The 18,772-nt window shown below is 40.5% G+C and overlaps 1 protein-coding gene across 8 annotated transcripts in view; it reads left to right on the forward strand.

The window, feature by feature from the left end:
- BLNK (B-cell linker) overlaps positions 1-13,531 on the forward strand; it is a 160,705-nt gene extending 147,174 nt beyond the window's left edge. For all 8 annotated transcript variants that reach the window (XM_019555821.1, XM_019555822.1, XM_019555823.1 and 5 more), the window contains 4 exons: positions 4,742-4,821; positions 9,970-10,053; positions 11,126-11,281; positions 12,882-13,531. In XM_019555821.1, the coding sequence (XP_019411366.1) occupies positions 4,742-4,821; positions 9,970-10,053; positions 11,126-11,281; positions 12,882-13,001 (440 nt within the window). In that variant the 3' untranslated portion in view covers positions 13,002-13,531. The remainder of the gene's footprint in view (positions 1-4,741; positions 4,822-9,969; positions 10,054-11,125; positions 11,282-12,881) is intronic.
- The last annotated feature ends 5,241 nt before the right edge of the window (positions 13,532-18,772 follow it).

Raw genomic sequence — 18,772 nt, forward strand, 5'->3', positions numbered from 1 at the left:
ACAGCTCCTGAGGTCATAGAAGGGGTAACTCAGGCCCTGCATGGAATTTTCCACTCTCAATCAAACTGAGTTCATGCATTGGCAGCACCTATACTTAAAATTTTGCTCCAACAATAATAATGAAATTAAAATGCTTGCCTGGCTATACTTTATTAGTTAAATGAGTACAATTATGGGAGTCTTAATGGGAAAGTCAAGTAAAGTCAAGTACCTGACTCCACTTGGTGCTTCTGGAAGTCTGTACCTGAAACCATTCATGTTGAGTCCTGTAAAATTAAAAATTTCATCTTGCTCCTATAGCACCCTAGAACCTCAAGTATGACATTTTCTGGGCAGGTTCAGGCTTCTGCAGCTTGAAAACCAGATGGGAGTTTATATAGAATTCAACCATTTGTTCTTGCACTACAGGAAAAAAGTACTACTTCCGTTAATGATTACGTTCATATGTGTAAGTAATACATTTACAAGACATTTGGAAATAGTTCAATTTACAGTTCAAAATTTAGGACAGAATGTATTCATTATTTTTTCACAGGCAGAAGGGTAAAATAGATCATATGTTAATATAAATAACAAACCTTCAGCACTTCCATAGAATGGTTTTAAATTATCAGAGATCTTTAATGAGCTGTATTATTTTTGGGAGGATATTGGGCTCTCTCTCACAGTAGAATAAATATCCCTCCCTATACCCTCGTCCAACAGTTAGGAACATAGAGCATGCAATTAAAAGAGACTTGTACTCCTATCAAATCCAGTCGTTTGATATTACAGGAAGCAAATCATACATGTCCTCTCATAAACTTCACTCCATGTTAAAATGTGTTAGGTTTTTCACTACCACTATTCCTACTGGCAGGTTGTTTCAGAAAGTCAGTCTTTAAATGGTCAGTGTGAATTCTAATTTCCAGTCAATGGTCAGTCTATACATTTTTTCACACCAGCATTTTCCTTTAGTTTAGAAAACTGTTCTCCTACCCTGGTTTTTTTTTTTTTTTTTTTTTTACCACCAATGTATTTATAAAAGCAAATTATACTGCCTGGCAGCTTTAGTTTGTTCAGTTAAACAAGCCAAGCTTTTTGGTCAGGCACAGACATTACACATAAACCAGTATAAGTGGCTGGAAACTGGTCTAAACCCTGTGACAAGAGAAGTTCAGCATACATGCTCTGGTTTAAAAATAATGGAACCCAGTCTAAGATAAACCCGGATTGATGTGGTATCAGATTTAAGTGATTTAGGTTAGACTGGTCTATCAAACTTGTGTACTAGCTGCCATCCCAACTCAAGTTAGGTTGTTATCTGCTGACATCCCAGTCTGCTTTGCAGGCCCCTGCTTACCTTCCCTCGCAGGGTGGTGCACTTGAATTCAGCCTGCTCTGTCCCCAGCCCTGCCTCCAGCCAGCTGCCCTGGTGTCCATCTTTCTCCCTGCACAACAGAGCAGCCAGCAAGGGGAGTGGGGACTGAAGGAGTCAGTTGACTTCATGGCTCGTTATCTCCCCGATTCCTGCTAATCTCCCTCTAACCTTTAAGATAATTTTTAATTGTCTTGATGTTCCACTCTTCAAACTATCCTTTCTTCTGCAGTATAACTATCTGTTAGCCATTGATGGTAATACCTCTCATTTCACAGCCCTACAGACTGTTTTTAGCTCTAGCAAAATCCTTAACCTTAACTGTGGTAATATTAACTCAAGCGTTGAAATAACTGACAGTGAAGTATTGCAGGCACTGTCAAGCTGCTCAGGAAAGTTAGATTTTGTTTTAGGCATGTGAATCAGAGATATCTGTCTATCTAATGAGGGATCCTGGTTCTCTCTGATCAAAAGTTGGGAATTTTTATTTTTTTTTGGATTTAAAAAAAAAAGTAACCCAAAACCCACATTTCTCCATGATTAAAATGAACCACCACTATTAGATATAGATTATATTTATTAGTGCTCTTTCATTTCAATTATGGAAACATGGGGATTTTGGGTTACTTTTTTTTAATCCGAAAATTGGGGATTTTTAATCAGAAAAAACCAGAATTTCTGTTTCTATTCTATTTTTGCCTAGTTTCTTGTGTTTTGTTAAAGCTTATATCTAACCTAGCAAGTTAGTGAATGTTCCAAAACTTGCATATTTGTTTTTGCTTTGATCTTAAATTGAATACTATAGTGTTAACTCCCTAGCATATTTGTAAAGCTTTAGTTTCTCTTTAACTGTAGAAAAATATGTTGTGTTATAAGTAGTGATGTGCCATACCATCTGCACCCCCCTTTTCAAAACCCTAGATCCACCCATGCAGAACTGTACACAGTATTCCAGATGTAGACTACATTTGGCAAGAATGTAAATGTAAGAAAGGGAATGACTGGCACAGCAACAGTTCTGCTGAATAGCTTTGCAAAGTGAGTAGTTATAATAGGGGTTATACTGGCTGACAAACGAAATGCAAGTCAGCAATGGCATTGGGCTGGAAAAAAGGCAAACATTTGGCTGAGGTATAGAAACAGGAGTATCATCTGTAAGACACAATGTAATCCTCTCTCTCAATTCTGTACTTGTAAGGTCTCAGCTTCAAAAAGAGACATGGACCAATTGGAAATAGTCCAGAATAAAGCAACAAAAAATTAACAGAAGTTAGAAAACATGACCCATGATTGAAAGAAGTGGCTTCATTTAGCCTAGAAGAGTCACTTGTACACGTGATGAAAATTGGCCATTTTTGTGGTTTAATTGCATCACGCTGTACACATGCAGGGGTTTTCTATGATTTAGTTTGCTAGGTTGCAAACTATACCACATCCACATGTAGTTTAGTTTGCAGTGTAACTATCTGTAATGCATCAGCCTTTGACAGCTTGCCCCCCTGCCATGGGAGAGGTGGGCTGAAGGCAGCAGCAGTGAGGGGCCCAATCATTTTCTTCACAGAGCCTGTCCACATTTCCCACAGCTAGGGAATGAGCTGCCAGTGGGCTGAGCAGCCCCCAAGCTGTGGAGGGCTCCAGTCCTTCCTTCCATGGCAGCAGCACCCTCTGGAGCCACCTGGGCAGGCTGCTAGTGTGTGGGTGCTGCCCCAGTTCAGGCTCAGGGAACAGTTGGATCTGGTGGGTGCTGCTTGTGAGCTGGAATAGCACCTGCCCACTAGCCACTTGCCTGGGTGGCCCCAGGGGGTGCCGCTACCATGGAGGGAAGATCCAAGGCCCTTCACAACTCAGGGCCTCCCAGCAGCTCCCCACCCTGGCTGTGGGAGATGTGGGCAGGCTCTGTGGGAGAAAAAACAAAAAAGGATCAGGCCCCTGCCCCCCAAGTGGAGCCTGCCTGCATGAGCTGTTTCTGGGCTAGGCAGCCCCATAACTGCAGGGGTCCCAGGCTTTCCCTCCATAGCAGTGGTCACCCCAAGGGCCACCCAGGTGGGGTGCTAGCTGCATGCAAGTTATAAGCTTTATCTCAGTAGTTTTAGAGCTGGTATTCATTCAGCTGATTCTAGAGACATTTCCTACAAGTTCTTCCCCTTGCTTGTTATATAAATCCAGAGATGAAATTTCAGAATACAAAACTAGGATTCCTTCATATTTAGCTCCCTGAACACTTCAGTCCAGTAGACTTCACTGCCATTTTAGAACTGAAAATCTTAAATTGCAGATCTATTTTTGTTTATACTTTCTTTTAATTAAAACTGAATCAACTCATGATTCCTTGACTCAAAGTTTGTTTTTTTTTTAATATAACCACCTCTTCTACAATGTCCTCACTGCTTCCTGAAACCAAGCCTAAAAAGCATAACTCCTTGTTGGTTCAGTGACTATTTGGTGAAGAATTTTCAACTGTTGCATGCAGGAAAAATTCTCCTCTATCATTATTAGCAGATAGAATGCTGCTTATCTGCATGTAGGAAATAGTCTCCATAACGATACATTTTTCTGGTATTATTTTTCTCTGTGTTGTTATTAAAGTGCACACCCAAATCTGACCCAGGAGTCTCTAGCAGATCCCTAGCTGTATCCCAGTAAAAGAGGTTCTACTATCCTACCCCAAAAATGATTTTGACCCAAACCAGTTTGATTTATTTACAATCAACCATATAATTAGCATACAAAGATACCACTGCTTTTACCTTTTCTGGCAATGCATACCCTCCAGTCTATGTGAATCAGTCAAGATTGCTACTTCACTGTGAATCTGTTAGCCCCATGTCAAGTTTCACATTCTGTAACAGTAGTTCTCCCTCAACCATTTCATTGGCCAGGGTCCTTGCATTTGTGTACAGGCATTTTAGTTGTTTCTCATTTCCAATTTCTGACTTCCAGTTCTAATTAAATGATGTCCAGGCCTTTCACTTACAGCTTCACCTACCTATTGGTCTCAAGTTTTAGTTCTTTGTCCTTGCTAGCCATTTTCCTAACCTATGGTTTCCTTTTAGCCATTACTGTGAGTCTGTTCACCTGATTTTATTTATCCTATGCATCAAACCAAGTGTAAAGAACCTAGCCATTTGTTCCAATCATTCCTCCCCCCTATCTTAGTTGAAAATTTTATCAGCTATGCCAGGCTCCAAATCCCAGATTACAATGCCAGATACTAGGGGAAGTCCACCCATTGAAAATAGCCCTCTTTCCATTAATGCCTTCTAATGGTCAGATATCCCAAAGCCTTCTAAAACCTTGACACAGTTATTATTTCTTCCAACCCCCCAACAAAATAATAGTAAATTAGCATGAAAGCTTAACCATGTCATTACTTGCCTTTCCCAGAAGTACCAGACACTGGAAGTCGCATTGTGGGTACACCTCCACGCAGCAGCCTTTCAGCTGGTTTAAATACCACAGACCAGGTAAGAATTTAGCTAAAAGGTAATACAATGGAATTTAGCTAAAAGGTAATACAAAGGAAATGCACGTGTTCACAGGTGGTGTTGTAAAAGGAATTTTCTAGTCCTTTATCTCACCCTACCCACTGTCCAAAAAGCATAGTCTAGGGCTGAGGGTATTGGTGTTTCATTTCATCCCTAATTGTAGCCACTAGCCTGGTCTACGGTGAATTTTTTGTCATGTTATAGACCACCTAAATGCCCAGTTCAAGCAAAAAATGGTTACAGTGCACCATGACAGCATCTCAACACATAGTTAGGCTGTAGAATAATGCTTAGATAGGATTAAAGTGAACCTAGTTGTGGTTAGTAGGAATCTACTAGTTTTCTCATTCAGTATAAATAGTAACTCAAAAACATGTGAACCAACTGAGTTTCAGATCCTCCCAACCCCCCAGTTCACATCACATAAAATAATTCCATACCAAATAAAACAGGGCTGTAACAGGGCAGCCAGGTTCTTTAAGGGAAGCAGACAGCCCTGGAGTGTGTTCAGCTCTGGGTGTTTAGTTGGCACCCAAAGCCAACTAAACAAAAGTCCAAGGGGAGAAAGCAGTTTCTCTAGGAAAGGTAGAAGCTGCAGGGCCCTCTCTTGATGCCCCAAGAAAACCTAAAAGTTTGCTTTATGTATGTATTTATTCAGACTAAGGACTATTGTTTAGTGTTACAAGGACTGGCTGAGAGGCTCCAAAGGGATCAAAGGCTGGACAGTGAGGCTGCAGATTCCCAAGCCCGCTTATGGACTGTTGTTTGGATCAGTGGTTCTCAACCTTTGGTACCTTACTTACCTCCCGCTGATCGACGCAGCAAAAGCGAAACTGGAAGTCCCACCATGGCCCTTACGGTTTCACTGCTATGAGCCGAGTCCCACTTTTTCCTCACAGACCACGACCTGCGGCAAAGCAGCTTGCACAGGGCCTCCCTCTCTGTCCCCCAGCACTGACACTGGGGAGTGAAAGCCCCAGTGCGCTGGGGGTGGGGGTGGCAGCTGGAACTTCTTGTCTGAACAGGCAAAGACACCTCCAACTCGCTGGGCGGGGGGAGGTGCAGGCCAAACTGAAAGTGTGGCACCCACTTAGCTGTTGTCCATGTCTCACGTACTCCCAGGGGTACGCATACCACAAGTTGAGAAACACTGGTTTGGATGGTCCGAAGGGCTCCTAACAGGACAAAAACCTGCCTACAGAAGGCACGCCCACCTGCTTACAAGTGTATGTCTTGATGTCTACTTCACTTTGTCCTTGCTGCAGAGCTAAGGAACATGCAACTGCTCTTCAATTTTTCTATTTGACAGCTTTCTTCTGCTGCTAATTAGATTCGCTGAAAGTATGTACCTGCTTATCAAAGCAATCCATCTGCAGCTCTTGCATCAGCAGATACGTACTCAGAAATCCCAGAATGCACTAACAAAAAACAGAGTCGTACTTGTGAGCCATACTAGGTAGCAGTGTTCCAACCTGGCTGGAACATGGTCCTGCCAATTATTACAACGCAGAAGCCCGGTGGAATGCATGAGGCAGAATCTTGATCATAAAACATAACTCTCCTTAAGGCATGTTTGTTTGTCTGAGTGGGGGAAGGAGAGGGCAGAGGAAGGTTTGGGGTTTTGTTGAGGTTTGGTTTTTTTGTTTGTTTGGTTGGTTGGTTGGTTGGTTTGGGGTTTTTGTTTGGGGGGGGGGGGGGGGTTATATTAGCAGAGATAGAACCTAAGAAATACCAAGTTAGTTTTGTGGTTATTTGGAAGACTTTTTCTTATAACATTAAGGCTTTGAATAATTTAAGAAAGTACAGCTACTTTTATTCCAAAATATCTCTCTCCGATGATGGGGGAACAAACTGCAAGGAGCAGTCCTTATTAGCCTAGTTGTCGTGCACATACAAGATAAAAATAGTTCTACTGAGTGCAGAACAAAGCCTCCATTATGCAAGGCCGGTAACACTAAATGTTCTAAAGGCTGACATGACAACGATAATAGAGCAGTGAGGAACACAAAGAACCTGCAGTTCTGGAATAATTTTAACAGTTTATCACACTGGATATTTATTGTAAACGTCTTTTTTATATGAATAATCCAGCAGATGCTGGAGTAAACAGCTTGTAGCAAATATAATTGTTATTGGCAAAACAAAAAATGGAATAAAATATCTCCATTTCACTGGAGGAAAAACAAAAAAAAAAAAAAGCAGCATTACTCTCAAAATCAATATATTCCCCCAAAATAATACTGTTCTCTGATACTGCTGTTTGCTGCAGCACACCCCTCAAGATACATATTCTCATAGATTTTTAGGGTTTACACCAGCAAAGACCTTCATTTTGCCAGCTGTAAACTGTAAGCCAACAAAATAAGGTCTCCACTCATATAGCTTATTCCTGACAGTGTGCGATTGGAAGCAGTAAAGTTCCAGTGGGAAGCTGATCCTGTATTTTGATATGCATTGGTTCCTGTACTAAAAACTCATTACAATAATATCTGAGCCACTCTACCCCATTACATTTATCATCATAACTCCATACACACTGTTCCATGCTTGAAGGCCTCCTGGATTATTACATAAAAGAAAAGTTCTCCCATTATTTATAAAGCTTATTTTATAAAGTTTTCCCATTTATTTATAAAGCTTTTGTTAAACAATTACCTTAACATATAAAGCTAAAATGACATCTCACACTCCTCACAAAAGCATGTTATGAACATAAAACGTATAGGTGAAGAGGTTAAAATACAGAAAATCTTGTAAAATATGTATTAGCTATCCTGAGAGTGAGCTATATGAACAACATCTGAAATGACTGATTTGCAGCTCTGAACCTTCTGTGGGAGCTAGAGCTTGTCAGCCCTTTCTGACAAAATGATAGTAACCTCTTTTATATAGTTTGACCACTCATCAAGAATGTGGGAAATTGGGGTTCTAGCCTCTTTATTTCTGCCGTGGGGAGGGTTCAAATCATATCTTCCCCTTCACAAGGGAGTGTGCTTACTATCAGATGGTACTGTGCAGCAAGGCAAGTCACTCCCAATCCCTCCTATTAAAACGTTTCTATTTTACGCACTGCTCAGCCAGTAACAATGCATGCTCAGTAGCTGTGTGGATGTGTACTTGTCTACTGTACATGGATAACAGAATCAAAGCCCGCACAGAAACGTCAAAATGCCGTATGTGGCTGGAAAACTGCCATTTGGGTGCATAAAGGGTAATAGAATTCTGCCCTAAAACTCTTTGTAGATCTAGTCCCGAACACCTCAAGCCTCACTGACAATTAATAGAACACAAGCTACTAAGCAACCAAGTTATTTCTGAAAATGGAATTTAAGTACTATTGAAAATTTTACACTTTTTTTGTACAGAACATTTTATCATTTAAATGAAAACACTCAGCCCTTCTACACTGGCTTTCATCTTTGGTTTCAAAGCATCTCAAATATTAAACAATCTTCATAACAGCTCAGGAGTAAGAAAAGCATCTATAATAATTATAGGCGTATTCTTTGTCCGGAGCACTCCGATCGGTTGTCTCAGCAGCCAATCACAATGCTTACTGAAACAACCAGCATGCTCCAGACAGACAGAATAAGCGTGTTGTTATTATAGAAGACCCTGAGGCATTTCAAGCAGATATGCTGCAAAGTCAAATCTAGAATGAAGCACTGGGATCCCCCCTCCATGGAGCAGGCAGGCTCTGCCAAAAGAGGGGTGGGAGGAAAAAAAAGACCAAGTGAGGGGCCTGATCCTTCTGAACCCCCCCAAGCCTGCCCACCTCTCCGGCTGCCAGGGGGCAACCTGGCGGGTGCTTCTCCTCATGGTGGTGGCTCCTAGGACCGCCCAGGTGGTGTACCAGCAAGTGGGTGCTGCCCAGGGGTCACCACTCTCACAGAGGGAAGCACTAGGGTCCCCTGCAGCTTGGGGCCTGTGCAACCTGCCAGCAGCTCACTTCCCAGCCATGGGAGATGCAGGCAGGCTATGGGAGGGAAGGAGGGTTGGGGGAAATTTAAAAATCCGGCCCCTCGCCATTCCCCTGGAAGAGCCTACTCATGCAAGATGATGTCGGATCATGCAGCCCCTAAGCTTCAGGGTGGCCTGGTGCTTCCCTCTGCAGCGGCAGTGCCCCCAAGCAGGTGCTAGTTGCACAGGTACAGCCCCAGCTCACAGGCAACACCCACGAGATCCAATGGTGCCTGAGACCACCTGGGAATGGGCTGGTGGCCCTGGGAAAGTGGCAGGAGGGCAGCTGGGTGTGCTGACACTGCAAACCCACCAAGCCCAAGCTTCCCTGGGCATGCCCTGGCTTCTAGCACCCTGCGTCTTTTTTGGATAGGGCCTGTGTACACATGAGGAATCTCACTATAATTTGTTACATAGCAAACTAAAATACATGAGATGTGTTTTAGTTTGCTACATTAAAAAAAAAGTCATTTAAATTGAAATACACTGCCGAACATGTTTACTGTTACAAAATTGAATCATAACATGCTGTCAGATGTGTACATTTACGCAATTAAACCACTAACAGGGGCAATCTCCTCCCATGTACAAGGGCCCTCTTATTCTGACTATGAGCAAGTTAGGTCAGATTTTTGACAAAATATGTATTTATATTCCCAAGTCTATGTTTACACATGGACAGCTTTATGTAGCCTCTTGGAGGGTGAGAAATTTTGATTACATTAAAGTAGTAGGTCAAAGAATAACTAAAAATCCTGTATTTAAATAAATACTTTTGCACGTAAATTAATGGAAAAAACTTTCAAATCTTTCATACTCCTTCTGCATCTTCCACTGGAATAGTCTTCTGCTTAAAAAAACAAAATCATTTTCTCTACATGGAAATCTCTCCTCTAGGGATTTCTACCCCCATAACCACTACTAATCCACTTAAATTGTTTTGAACATGCTAGCTTTTTTTTGCACTGCATCTGTCCAATTAAGATATAAGCTCCTGGCAGATGCTTGTTTTACCTGTTATTTTGAAGTGCTCACTGTACAAGTGGTTCATTGTTTATTCCCCGTTTACAGCTTGTGTATTACAACAAAATCCAGAGATGAAACAGTCATCTCATTTTGCTCTGTCTTATCAAAGAAAACCAGTGCTTCTCTCTCTTTCTCTTACAGGATGCTGGTGTTCATAGTAAAACCTGGTATGCTGCTGACTGTGATCGCAAAACTGCAGAAGATGCATTATACAGATCAAATAAGGTAAAGCAAATTGTTCACATTCAGTCTCATTCTTTTAGGGACAATCTAGAAATACAGAATGAGGAACACACTAGAAGTATTCCAAGAAAGGTTGGGCTACATGTTGAACAAGTTAGAAGACTCTCCCTGCAGGATTCTAATTTGGATGCAGTAAGCTCTAAACTCTTTAGATACTGCTCCTTGATAGGACCTTCCTGTTCTGCTTCTCTAACACCACAGAGTCTGACAGAAGGTAAAAGTACTGTAGAAAACGAGAGACAAGATCTGCTAGTTCATGTCCATCCCTGATGGGTGCAGGCAGTAATGCACAGCTGTATATTAAGCCCCATGTCACAGATCAGCTAGCACTGCCTACTGTCTCATATGAAAGTGCTAGTGTCCATAGGAACTGGTGCTACCACATTTGGAACACATGCACACACATACCACCACAGAATATTTAGAAATCAGTATTTTAGATACTACCTCAACTTCCCATTTGAGATCATATCTACCCACACTGAAAGTTCTGTCCAATGCCATAGGGGGCATCAAATATAAGGCAAAACCAGGACTACCAGGCAGATTCCCAAGGTTGGAAAGGACTTGTTTCCACCAGGCAGAAGGGACAGAACACAGGGGTAATTTTTAGCGTAGGATGTTGCTGCATAGGAAGCATATCTTGACACTAGCACTCTCAGCTTTTCTTTGCTGCTTCTACAAAGCTGCAGCAAATATTTCATCCTCTCAGGTTTTCGCTCCTTTCTTGCCTTTTCAATACCAGTAGTAGCTTGTAAAGCCTTCACTTAAAATGGCCTCTGTACAGGCTGCTGCATGCTCATTTTCTTCCTGTCTCTGTGGGTGAAAGAGCACATGCAGCAGCAGTGACAGAGACTTTTGAGACAACAGTGAAGCCTGCTAAATAATATCTGCTTAAGTTTAGTTGAGAGAGGAAGCTTTTTCCCCCCACCATCATTTTTTTCCATTGGTTATATTAAATAATGATACAAATTCAATGACACCAACAAGTAGCAAGCTGCTACAATTTTTTTTTTGAAAACTATTAAAGTTACTGCATTGTTTCTTATTTTAGGATGGGTCTTTTCTAATAAGGAAGAGCTCTGGACAAGACTCAAAGCAACCATACACACTAGTTGTGTTTTATAACAAGAGAGTTTATAATATTCCTGTGCGATTTATTGAATCAACAAAACAATATGCACTGGGCAGAGAAAAAAATGGTGAGGAGGTGAGTGATTTTTCTTGTTTCAACCTTTTGCATATGTAGATAAAGATTAAAGTATGTATTTTAAAATTACAGTGAAGAGTGTAAGTCTTGATGCCTGAAAATAGAAAATATACCCATAAAACAATAGATATATCCCTTACACTGAAAAATGAATACAACAGTTGTACTTTAAATCCAGATTGAATTCTAATTTGAGTTATTACAAATTGTAAGAAGCCTTTAAATATACATGTTTGGACAGTCATCACCAGGATCAGAGCTGTAGTTTAGTCTAAACTCTCAACCCTTTCAGGAACTACTCCTCTCCACCCTTCCTCTGAAGCTCACGTGACATTAACAAAGAGCAGCCATAAAAAAAAAGGGTAGAGAAATGTAGTTAGAATCGTTCACTCACTCTCTACCCAATACCTACCAAAAAGGGAAAGATGCAAACTGTTAAAACTCTTCCAGTTTTAATGTTATGCCACTTGCATAATTCAGCTATTTTGAAAGCTGCATGGAGACTCGAAACCCAAATATTAAAATAAATTAAAACAAAAACCAAAAAACCCCCAGCTTTTTCACAGGTTAGGATGGCCTTTGAGGGATCTTGACTTAGCTTTACCTGAACCTAGTCAAGCTGCCTCTCAGGTGATGGGTCTGAAGCCAGAGAACAGATGGTGGTCTGCAAATGCATCAGTTAAAGGGACATCAAGAAATTCAAGGAGAGAGAGCCACCTCTGCAGGAGGCCTGAGCCAAGAGGAAAGGTAGTAGGACCCTGTATGACTGTTTTTACATGGAGAAATAAACCCACTTCTAAAGAAAGGGACTGAAGATTTCCTGATGTTTGGAGCTTTCTTTGACAGCTGGCTGGTAGCTAATAGGCTTATTGCTAATTGCTCATAAGCCAACAGTTTTCCCAGATCACCTAAAAAAATTTGAGATAAGATACTCAGGCTAGGATCCTCCAAATCCTTTTCATAAGATTAGCTGTAGGAGTACAGTGTCATTATTGCTGTAAATGTGTCACCAGAAACATACCATTATGGGTACTGATATTTTCTCTGTTCTACCAAGCTATGCTGGAATTCTGTGCTAAAGGAAGCCAAGAATGTTGTAGACACAGCATGCTTAAGTTTTGGAACAGCAGAGCCACCATTTGGTAACACTCTTGGGGCATACAGAGACAGATATATCAAGTGCTTCAAATTCTGTTTTTGTTTTTTATTTAAGAGCACTTTGTAGTGCTTCAATAGCATATAGACATACAACTGCTTCCTAGCTAAAGCATTATTGTGAAGTACTTCAGGGCAATCTGTTTCATCCAGGAGCGCTTTTGATATAATTCGAACTGAACTGATTTGTAATGTCCACTCAATTTGAATAGCACTTTCAAGTTGTTTTTAAAGCACTATATTTTATAGATTTCATAGACATTAGGGCTGGAAGGGACTCGGGAGATCATCATATTAGGGCTATCCATTCCCCTCAGAGGAGCCCATGGTTCTATCATCGCATGTACTGAAACTGGTAGAAAGAAAAGAAAATGGTCTTTGCAATTGCCAGTGTTGTCCACATAGTGTAAATGACTTCTAATGGATTTCTCTTTTCTCAATCCAGCGCTTCGACAGTGTTGCTGAAATAATAGAAAATCATCAGCGCACATCCCTTGTTCTAATTGACAGCCAAAACAACACAAAAGATTCCACCAAACTGAGATACATTGTACGAGTTTCATAATCACAACGAACTGTGACAAAAGTTAAACTTTTCTTCAACTTTTTCAAAGTTTCCGGATCGATTGTGAAAGCAAACCATGCCATCCAGAGATACTATCACTAGAATGGTCTTTGAAAGTATCCACCTAGCAATAAAAAAAATGCTGTGCATAAGGACTACAAGCCCATGCTGTTTTATCAAAATATCCAAGAGTTGTTTTTAATAATTACCTAAACAAGGTACGAATTGTTTCTCTGTGGTGTTATCATTTAATGTGGTCATTCCAAATTCATGTCAATAAAAGATGCACACAACAGAATGACCGTCATTCCTTTTTAAGGGATTCATTTCCTGGAGAATATTCGCACTCTACAAGTGAAGAAAAAAAATGTATCCACCTGTGGCATCTCTTTTCAATACATTTAAAGAATTTACTGCTTTCAATAAAGTAACTTCCTTGCAAAATCCATAGCTCTTGACGTTAGACTGGCGATACCTAGGCAATGGACCTTGTATGCAGATAGGATTTTGCTTCATGTGATCATCTCCAGGAAAAATATCTAGGGTTTATTTTTTGAGCTTATTAATAAATTTGTTTTGTTTTTAACTCTTTGTGGTGTCTTATGAGATTTTTATGGTTGTATTTTAATGGGTAAATAAAACATTTCAAAATTCTAAAGCATGGAATGTCTAATAGTATTATTGGTTGACATTTAGTTCCAGCTGTACTTCATTACTTCTCTTGAGTTTTGGTATAAATATTACCTTTGTATAAGCAATTTCACAAATTCTACTGTTAAGATGCACAAATTTTAGTTCCAAGATTACCAACATATACTTTTCTCACATCTGTATTTTTTATGTTGTTCTGCAATGTATATTTTTTACTTAAGTTCTGTCAAATTCCTTTGTCTGAAAATTGTTACACATCATTTCATAGTGCTTAGGGTCAGAAGGGACCTAAACAGATCATCAGGTCCAACCCCTGAGATCATCAGGTCTGACCCCAAGATAGCAAGAGCTGAATAATGCCAGATTGCTTCATTGCTAAACATTACTTAAATATAACTTTATTACAACTGTCACTGTTCATAGTCCCCAAAATCTTAATAAATAAATCCAATGGAGTTGTTAGTTTAAAAAAAAAAAAAGAAAGAAACAAATTAGAGGAATGCCATTAGAAAGATGTGTTTCTTTGGCATACACGTTACACAAATTTTATTTCCCTTCCACTTAAGTAGAGTGCGTGTTAAGTAGCTCAAAGGGAGTAAGATTGCCAGGGCTGACTCACTGGTGAACTAGGTAGCATTCCCAAGAATTTACACTAGGGGACTGGGAATCATAAGCAATTTGGATTCCAGATTTTGCAACTATAGGGATACATGAGCCTAGGCCCAAATGGTTATGTTTGGTAAAATGATATGCAAACAAACGCAGTCTTGCAACAGGAAGTGTAAGGCAAGTATAATGGTAAAGAGTGCTACTAGCAATGGCTATAATGATGTTTTATAAAACACACTGGTCTGTCCCCTTTCCAGCAGCGGGTGTGAGCCAATCAACAGCCATCCAACTCATTTCATGTAATTCTGGAAAAAAGAACTAAGTGTGGGAAAAGCCTTGAAAGAGAAGGCTGCTGCGAAGCTTTCAAGCAATAAAAAGGTGGCTTGAATAAGTTAGCCAGTATAAGCACAAACCTAAAATAGACTCCTGACAGACATTACATTTAAGTTGTGATTAACTGGCTAATCTCACTTTTAAGTAGTGACCTGATCACACATTTGATCCATTAATGGCATGCTAAAATAAGGAATAAACCACAAAATCATTACACAAAAATGTACAATAATGTTGTGGCTGGTTCCTGTCACGCCTTTAATTCAATGTGCCAGTACTCCCAGCCTCCAGAACAAACTGGAGCCTTTGAGGACTCCCATGTGTTCTAAAGGCTGGGAGCACCCTCCATTGATCGGGCCTCCCAGACAGGAGAGCACAGAGAGACAAGCTTGCTACTTACCAGTCTAAGAGGAGCCTGAGATCCTGATCCTAGGCTCCCCACAATGTTGCAATAGGATCTGATGCTCAATCCCGCCAATTGTACCTCCTCTCATGCACATGTGGCATGGCAGGAAGCATGACTGTTGGGATCATACATCAGATCCCATCACACCTTTAACATCTCTTGGGGGACACAGAGAACTAAAGAGATCAGTAGGAGTGTCAGCACCCTGACAATGGGGCTGAGAAACTACATGGGAAAAGGTATTCCTAAAATATAACCAGCTGAGCTCCTCTGTATAGAAGGAACATGGAAGTTAAGAGCTGACAACTGAACTATGGCATAGTCTGTAACACAATGTAGATACCAGATCTAGCTGTGAACAACCTGCTGCAGATACACTGCTTCCAGTACCAGAGCTAGGTCGTTCACAGCTACAATGTCCGTAAGACCCTCACCTTATGTGCCACAGACGTCAAAATGAGCCAAGGAACTGTAACAAATTGAAAAAAAAAAAAGATCTCATGATTAAAGCAGATAAATGCTCCCTGAAGAATAAGACACTACCCATGCCCCTGCTAGAGTTCCTATGGGACACTAGTCAAGTATCTGAAACCAGGCTTTTCATAGGTGGCCTGTGTGTATCGTTTTCTAAGTGGCAGATTTAAGACTGCTGGGGTTAGATCTGCATAACTGGGCACTTACAGCTCCAACTGAGGTCAGTGAGAACTGTTACTTTAACACTGAATGCTTTGAAAAAAAATCAAGTCCTTGGTGTCTCCAACTGCACATCAAAAAAAGTGGGGGGGGGGGGGGAAGAAAAATCAGTGGATGCATATATGTTAACCTCCGTGCCTCAATTCCATACCAATGAGGAAGTTAATCATCCTATCTTCAGGGTTTGAGAAGAAAACACATTAAACATACCCTTATTCAATAAAATTTCAATTTATGCATGGAATGGAATAGGGATCCAGTGGAAAAAGCAGTCAGGCAATTAAAGCCTGCATTATGATGTATACGCATATTATAATATGCATATGATGAATTAAGTTTGTACAGGCCACATAATTTTGGCAGTTCTCAAGTCTGAATATCTGCAATTGCAACATTATATCTTATTTCAGTACAGTTTACTGTGGCTGCATCTACATGAGACACTGACTGCACAGTCATTATTGCACAGTCACTTAGTACTTGTATAAACAAGTACTAAATAACTAGGTAGTAGCTGGAGTTACCGTGCAGCAGCATCGCCGAATGGCTTTTTGGTAACACCGACTGTGCAATAGCTTATTACCACTGTGCAGTAGCACTGAATCACACTTCCTGCCATATGATGCTCTTGCACAGTAGTAACAAGCTAATGAGCAGTCAGCATCTCATGTAGATGTGGCTAGTATCTACTTCCCTAGGTTCTGCTGAAAAGAAAAAAATTAAGATTCAACATGTTACACCATGATTCTTAAGCTTGGTACCATGAGATCCTTTTAAAGAATGCTACAGCTTTCCATGAAATATTAGCAGTTAGGCATGCAAACACCTACATGATTCACAAGATAAACCCAAAAATTTCAAATGGGAACTCAGTATCAAAAATATTCTGATGTTTTAGTCTGAGTTCTTTGCAATGAAGATCTACTCTTCCACCCCCATTTCCCTTCCCCAAGCTCCACCCTCCATTGGCTCTTAACCCCTTCACCTACACATGAGAAAAACAGTCCTGGAAATCAAGAGAGAGATGAAGTCATTTGAGAATTTAGCTGCCAAAACACTAACAAAATGTCTCCAAAACATGCATGAAAAAGGTTTTCCAAAAGCCATGCCTCTATCACATTTAAATAGCCTGCCACATAGTAAAGGCACTAAAGCATCTCAATTAAGCTGTTATAGTGTCTTTTTTTTTAGTGAGGGCAAAAAGATGAATTTGTCCCTAAACATGTTCTTGGAACTAGATGCACTAGTTTTGCACAATTTTAAAAAGCCACATACATAGCCTGAAGCAGATGACCTAGCATAAAAAAATTCATTCTGAACTGCTAATGTTCAATGCTAACCAATGCTATTACCCTTCATGAAAGTCTTTAAATAAATGCCTGCAATACTTACATTTGGCAGAGAAACACTTACAAACTTGTGAATTAGTGAAGTCCCTCTTAGTAGGATTCTTCAGCTATATGAAGAAGATGCATAAGGAGCTAAAACACTCAAAAGATACGAACATTTTCTAAACATGCAACACTTACAAAAATGTATACAGACAGTATACATGACTGTAGTCTCTAAAAAGTTATGCTTTCTATAATAGTAACTTGATCAATTCAGTTAAAAATGTCCTGAGTAGTTCAGAAAAATATATAAAAAGGTACAATAAACCTAAATCCTCATTATTTTAAACTAGCTATTAGTAGTTGATCATGTGAATCTAGTAAATAATCAAAATTTGAACACCTACATTACAGAAAATGTTTGTAATATCTTATACCCTATTATCAAATTTTATAGAATTTTTTATTTACAAAAACATCCATATCTCAACTCAGGTTGCTAGAAGTTACTTTGCTGCAGCAGTGAATTGCCATCAGTATGCAGGCTCTCTGTCTGGTTACCCTGCAACATGTCACACTGAAGCAGTCTAAGTGGTAGACTCTTTCACAAGTCAGTGTTAAAAAGCTAAGCAACAGCCCCACAGTGCTTCCTTTCTCCACACTACAGTGTTTGTTTTAAAACTACTAAGACTGAAATTTGAATTTCAGAGAACTGCTTTTCCTTCATGATGAGACTGAAATTTGAATTTCAGTCTCATCATGAAGGAAAAGCAGTTCTCTTAAGTTTGTGTTAATTCCCCTTCAATCTTCAATTTGCATATGTACACGCACATATATGTTTCAATTCAAATCTACTTCCATAACTACTATATTTATCCAAAGCCAAGAAGACTGAATATAAAAGATAACACTATTCAATATATTCTATGCAGAGAAAATGTGTTCGTTGTGATTTTCCATGTATAGAATCTCATTATTTAAATTGACCCTGCAATGTGTCCCCCTCACCACTGCAGCAAGAAAAGAGGCAGGGGGAGGAAGAGGAGGAGCTTGGCAAGCAGCCAGGTCCCTGCTCTTTTGCCCCCTGCCAGACCTTGCCCCTCAACTTCTTCCTGCCCCTCAGCACCTGCACCCCCTTACCACCCATATCTGCATGCTTTGGCACCTGAATTTTAGCACCCCCTTCCCTCCCCGGCTCCAGTCCTGCCCTGGTCCAACCAGGTCACGCAGCTATTGTGGTAGTGGTAACTCTGTCCGGGTCCTGGAGCCATAGCCTGGGCTGGAAATGGTGCTACCATAAACATTACCAGACCAGGCTGGAGTGGGGCCATGGCTGAGCTATAGCCAGAAGGTAAGCAATGGAGGCAGGGACAGCAGAGGCAGCAGCCAACAAATCCTGGGCTACGGCCAGTCAAATGCCACAGTAGTTGGCCATCCTCCTCCCTCACAACCCCATACTGAAATCCAAAAAGGGAACTTTTCTCTCCATGTTAAATGAGGGGGGAAAAACTCCTTTTTGATTAAAATAAATACAGTACACACACAGCTCTTTAGGAAAATCCTCAGATCATGTCTAGATGGCAAGTTTGGCAAGCCTGGCAACGATACCCTAAAATACGCTGCATGAATCCAGATCTGAACCTGTGATCCCTTCCCCTACCTTCCTATGATCTTAAGTGTGTTACCCTCTGCAACCACAGTTGCATTCATGTGCACCAAAAGCAGGCTACTTAACACTGCCGAAGGGC

This window comes from Crocodylus porosus, unplaced genomic scaffold (assembly GCF_001723895.1).
Source record: "Crocodylus porosus isolate Cpor-Errol unplaced genomic scaffold, CroPor_comp1, whole genome shotgun sequence".
NCBI lineage: Eukaryota > Metazoa > Chordata > Crocodylia > Crocodylidae > Crocodylus > Crocodylus porosus.